We start from the raw sequence: 6,000 nt of genomic DNA on the forward strand, positions 1-6,000 counted from the left end.
AAATGGAAGGCAGCTAATGGAACTCTAATATTTAAAAGTGAGGCAGAGAGAAATCAGTGAAATTATAGACTGATTAGCCTGACAAAGATAGTGGGTAAAAACAATGACTACAGATGCTGGAAATGAGATTCTGGATTGGTGGTGCTGGAAGAGCACAGCAGGTCAGGCAGCATCCAAGGAGCAGCGAAATTGACGTTTCGGGCAAAAGCCCTTCATCAGTCCATGATAAAAGATTTGACAGCAAAGCACTTAGAGAATAGTGACAAGATCAGACAGACTCAGCCTGGATTTACAAAGGGGAAGACATTCTCAAAAAATGTTAAATTTTATTTTTTGAGAATGTAACTAGTCAGATGGAAAAGGGGGAGCCAGTGGACATGGTTTTCTTGAATTTTCAGAAGGCCTTTGGTGCGCTGAAATAGATTGCAAACTGGTTGGCAAAGGAAACAAAAAGCAGGGATAAATAGGTCTTTTCCTAGGAGCCAGACAGTAATTAGTGAGGTACCACAGGGATCAATACTTGAGCTCCAGCCAATCACAACATATTCATGATCTCGATGAGGAAATTACATGTCATATCTCCATGCTTGCAGATGACATAAAGCTGGGTTGGGAAGGTGAGCAGCAGGAAGGCTGTAGAGATGCTTCAGCATAATTTGGATAAGCTGAACGAGTGTATAATGTGGATAAAAGTGAGATTATCCATTTACCAAAAACAGGGAACTAGGTTATTACCTGGGAAAGAGATGAAGACCTGGGTATCCTTGTACACCAGTCACTAAAACCACGCAGGTGCAGGAGGTGTTAGAAGTTTTACCGGATGATCCCTAGGTTGAAGGAATCTGTAGAGGTCAAAACATGGAAGATTTTCAAGAAAAATGTAGATATAATTCTTAGGACTATAGGGATCAAAGGATATGGGGAGAAAGGAGGAACAGGGTCTTCAGGTGGATGATTAGCCATCATCTTAAATGATAAACGGCCTACTCTTATATTCTATGTTTCTTAGTAAACATCCTTTCCACATGCAGCCTGTCAAGACCCCTCAGCATCTTGTACGTTTTAATCAAGTTGCTTCTTACTCTTCACACTATTCGTTATGTCTTGCCAATCAGAAAAATGATCCATTTATTGCTTGCTCAGTTTCCTGTCAGCTAACCCAATTTTCTCTCTGTCAATATGCCACCTTGCAACCCATCAGCCTTCATTTTCCATAATAATCTTGGATGTGCTATCTAATCAAACGCTTTCTGGAAATGTGTACAACACATCCACTGGTTTCTCTTTAGCAATGGCATGCGTACTTTTCACATCAAAATGTCTATTTAATTTGGTCTTTACCTAAGCACTAATAAATATCATATTTAAGTGATTTCAATTTTCAAAAGAGAGACTAAATGGGGCTATAATTAGTACTCTTATGAGATATCCAACTAAGATTCTTAAATAGAATAGAATATATCCTTTATTGTCACATATACTCCATTGTAGAAATACAGTGAAAAGCTTTCACAATGTCTGCCTCTTATGGCACCATCTTAGGTATAAGAACCAAGGAGCAGCACTGTGGTTCAATGGTTCGCTCTGATGCCACACAGTGCCAGGGACCCAGGTTCGATTCCAGCCTTAGGCAACTATACGTGGAGTTTGCAGATTCTCCCTGTGTCTTCCTCCAGGTGATCCAGTTTTCTCCCACAATCTAAAAATGTGCAGGTTAAGTGAATTGGCCATGGTAAATTGTCCCATAGAGTCCAGCGATGTGTAGATTTGGGTGTGATGTTCTCAAGAGGGTCGGTGTGGACTTGTTGGGCCTTAGGGCCTGTTTCCACACTGTCGGGATTCAGTTAAAAAAAAGGTGCAAATCTTGCTTACAAAAAGGGAAAGAAAAATTAGTTGCATTACTTTACAGAGTTTAAAAAATAAGTGAGAAATAAGACATCGTCACAGGATTGACATTACAGTCAGGTAAAAAAAAATTCATGCGCAGGGCCTCCACATCTAGTCTGGCCTACTTTCCCCATTCATGTCACCAGAATAGGACTTCATAATGCTACAGGAAAATCTGCTACCATGTCTACTCTCAAGCTATCTCAAAGTATTATAGAGAAAAAATAGAAAATGAATTACTGTAATATCCATATAGCCATCTCCATTTACAGTATTCAAAGTATGAGCAAATCCTTGAAAGGTAATTTAAAGTTTGGACAATCTTGCAACCATTACAAAGATTTACAAGTTAAAATCTCTCAGATTAAGTTGCACTTTTCCTGTTAAAACGTGCAATAGTTCTATTTGCATTTACTGATAAGGAAATGGTAATGAAGCATACACACACATACTCATAAAACCTTTTTTTACCTAATAGGTTATTAAAGAAAGGATTATGCTGGCAGTCAATGAGCATGGAGCTTCAGAACAAGAACTGAAAGCAATTCAAGCAGAAAATTGCAAACATTGTTGATTTCCATATTATGTTATCCATCTTGAAGTGGGATGCAGATAAGGTATACAAAAAAAGTTGAGAAGGATCTTGGGAATCAAATAAAGTAGACAAACACCCTGAACTTTCTTGGTTTCATTTGCAGGGTGAAAAGTTTTGTAAATTTTGCATTATAAAACTTTTTAGGCAGGAGATAATGTTCACATTTTTCATTTTACAACATGTAAATCAAATTAATGCAGCCCTGAACCAATTTATGCTGAAACTGCTATTAAAGTTCAATAATAAATATGATGACATTTTAACTCTTCAGTATTGAAGGGATACTGTCACTTGTGCCAATTCCTTGCTTTATCAGCTATGTAAGAGACCAGTACACATTTTTAAAAGCAAAATATAGAACTTTAACAAATATACTAACTGTCCATGCTGCAGTTCCAGTGGTCAGAATGGTGTATCTAAATAATGGATGCTTTGAATTCTTAGTTTGTGATATACAAGATTGATGGGCAAGGCAAAAGCAGCTGTTCCATTCAGCCTGCTCGAAACCTCATACTGGCACAATCATTTGAGTTAGATATTTCCTACTGTCTCACTGCAGAGTCACGTAGGCAGAATGAAAAACGCCTGGGGGTCAGTAAGTTGGAAAAAACTCTGAAAAACTCCTTTTCAAACTTCTCAGGCAATTAAAACTGATCTAGGTGGACCAAAGAAGGAACAGTTGCTATCTGTAAAGATACTTTGATATAATGTAATCCAAGTCTCGTTTCCCCATAATGATGTTCAGAATCAGCATCAGCACAATTGTTGGCAAAGTACCGCAGGACCTTTCCACGCCTTAGAAAAAGAACTCCTTAAAATCAGTCTATTCTAATCTTGGACTGTTCAAACTCATGCTCCTCTCCATTCTGTTAAATTGGAATAATCTCTCAATGGATAGGTTATCCCACCCTTTACTGATTCCATAGGTTTCTATCAGATTGCTTCTAGGTTTAGAAAACTCTAGTGTAGTGTAATGATATCACACTCCGTAAACCTATCTTGTATGGCTGAAAATGATACGCTTTCATTTATATTGAATGGTCCTATTAATGTAACATTATAACTACCCTTAGCTTTAGCTGTAAATTCAGGCTCTCTGCTGTAAAAATACTGCCCCTATTCAGTTCAAAGTTTTATTGCATCTGAGCAATAAACAGCAATAGTTGCTTTCTGAACACGTTTATGGAATTTAACAAGTAGCAAATAATGGCAAGGAAACCTATTCTAGCTTCTGACAAGTACTAACAAATAAGCTTACTGATTTTGGTTTTGTGTTCTCATGTATTCTTAATAGTAATGAATTTGAGAAAAGTTTTAACTTTTGTTCCATTGAATTTTTCGAATGCTGGTATTTATATTAGAATGCTTTGTGCATTGTTACCAGTAACATTTTAACAATTCCATAAAGTAAAATAAAGGGAAGTTTTATTTTACCTTGAAGTTACCCCTTTATTTAGAATGACTTAAAAATTATTTTGCCATGTTTTCAAACAATGGATGGGATTCATTTTTCTGTGTAATGTTAAGACCAGATTTCAGTCCAGATGGCAATGTAGAAATCACTGTTGGCATCATTACCCAGGCTTATAGAGGGGAACTTCAGCAAAGCTTCCAATACATAATTACTATTGAATGACTCATTCGGAAAAATGATGAGATTGAGATACTCAGCTTTATCAGATCTTTTTGTGATACTAGTCAGGATGAAATAGTCCAACAGTCAGCATGCAAGCTTGGACAGAATAACCAAGGTACGAGAGAGGCTGTAGTTTGAGTTACAGATGTTTGGAGAAAGAAGGGATAATATGAAGATATATTTAAAGAAATTGGATCATGATTGCAGAACGTTAGAGAGTATTTCCTGCCTGTGTCACTCTAATTTCTTAGCTACTTATGCATTACTTATTTTTATCTCTTTGCACCAACTTGACCCTCCTTCCTCCTGAATTGGCTACTTATCAGTTTTCCATATCTGTCACTAATACAATCATGATGACAGATGCTAAAGTTGCCCTGTTGGAATTGTCACTTCAGTTGGAATTTGTCAGAGTCCCAATTCATGTGAATATTAAGCACAGACCTTTTAATTCTGATCTGTTAGTCTTCTGTGCCAACTGACTATGATCAACTAAGGAAAGAGATCACTACTGGAGTTAATATTGAACAATTGCTCTTTTTGATAAATATTAATTGATATAAACAAGGTGCACAATTTCAAAGTGTGCAGGCATCCAAACTTTGAGGCAAACAGTGAGGTGGATATTAGCAGACTTAAGGAGGACATAGGTTGGTGAAGTGAGCATTTATATGGTAGATGGAAATTCAATGCAGAGAAATGTCAAATGATGTATTTTCAAGGGGCTCCAGGAACAGACACCTTTGGATTCATATATATAAAGCTTTGATGGCGTCAAGAGCTGACACAGCTATTCAGACAGAAACCTTCATAGATTATTGATCAGGTTTGAGGATTGAGTCAATTCAGGCACCACAGTTTACAAATGATATCAAGATCTTTGATAGAGTGCAGAGGAAATTTATCATAAGATTTGGAGAATTCAGTAATGTGAAAAGATCAGAGAATTGGTCATTTAACAGTACAGAAGATTAATTGGAGGTTAAAACAGGTGAAGAAAAAAGAGTAAATAAGGAGAAACTTTCAATTTCCAATTATGGGGAGAATGAGTAACCAAAGGAGTCAGATTTAGGATAGTTGGAAAAAACAACAAAAAAGGATACAATTTCTTTATTATGCAACACGTTATGGTGACCTGGAATGGACAATTCTGAAAGGATGATGTAAGCAGTTTTAAAACCAACTTTGAAAGTTTTCAAATTTGAACAGAAAGAAATGAAGAATTATGAGGAAAGAGTACAGCACATTGAGCTGAATTGTCTCCTTTTGTACTGAGATTCTATGATATTCCAGAAAACATGAATGCTTATTCTTGACTTTTGTTTGTATGAGAGATATTTTGAGACACAAAAAATTGTTCAGTTTTTATCTTGAAAAGTAAAAAAAAACAAGAATCAAATCAATGTAATATTTGTGATCTTTTTCCAGTCAGAAATAAGGGTAAACAAGCTTTCATTTTTCATCGTTGTCTCCATTCTCATTGCACGTGTATCACAGCAGCAACATGACCATGAATTCATAGAATCCCTTAAGGGAAGCACTCAGCTTCCAATTCATTGACATGTGCCAAAGGCCAGCAACATCATAGTATTCATAATAATGCAATTAAAATCTGCTAGAACTTTGAGAAAAGTTTTCCCAACTAGAACTAGTTTCAAAACATTTCATTTTACAGGTTCTTTCAATAAAATTAGTTTTCCTTGAAAACATCCATGTTTCCAATACAGAGTTGTCCTTGAAAGGAGAATTCTGACAACAGTACTATGGCATTAACTATGTTACATTGTATGTAGTTGAAAATTATTAGGACTCTTAATATTCAACTGAGGCACCCCACTTATGAGTGAATGCCAAATACAACTCCCATTGGGTTCTTGTGATT

The 6,000-nt window shown here is 36.3% G+C and overlaps 1 protein-coding gene across 2 annotated transcripts in view; it reads left to right on the forward strand.

Annotated features, from left to right (window-relative positions):
• The window catches only part of LOC140488158 (P2X purinoceptor 2-like), a 79,810-nt gene extending 74,293 nt beyond the window's left edge, over positions 1-5,517 (forward strand). For both annotated transcript variants that reach the window (XM_072587999.1, XM_072587998.1), the window contains one exon: positions 2,366-5,517. In XM_072587999.1, the coding sequence (XP_072444100.1) occupies positions 2,366-2,461 (96 nt within the window). In that variant the 3' untranslated portion in view covers positions 2,462-5,517. The remainder of the gene's footprint in view (positions 1-2,365) is intronic.
• The last annotated feature ends 483 nt before the right edge of the window (positions 5,518-6,000 follow it).

The sequence above is a fragment of the Chiloscyllium punctatum genome, chromosome 17 (assembly GCF_047496795.1).
Source record: "Chiloscyllium punctatum isolate Juve2018m chromosome 17, sChiPun1.3, whole genome shotgun sequence".
Taxonomy (NCBI): domain Eukaryota; kingdom Metazoa; phylum Chordata; class Chondrichthyes; order Orectolobiformes; family Hemiscylliidae; genus Chiloscyllium; species Chiloscyllium punctatum.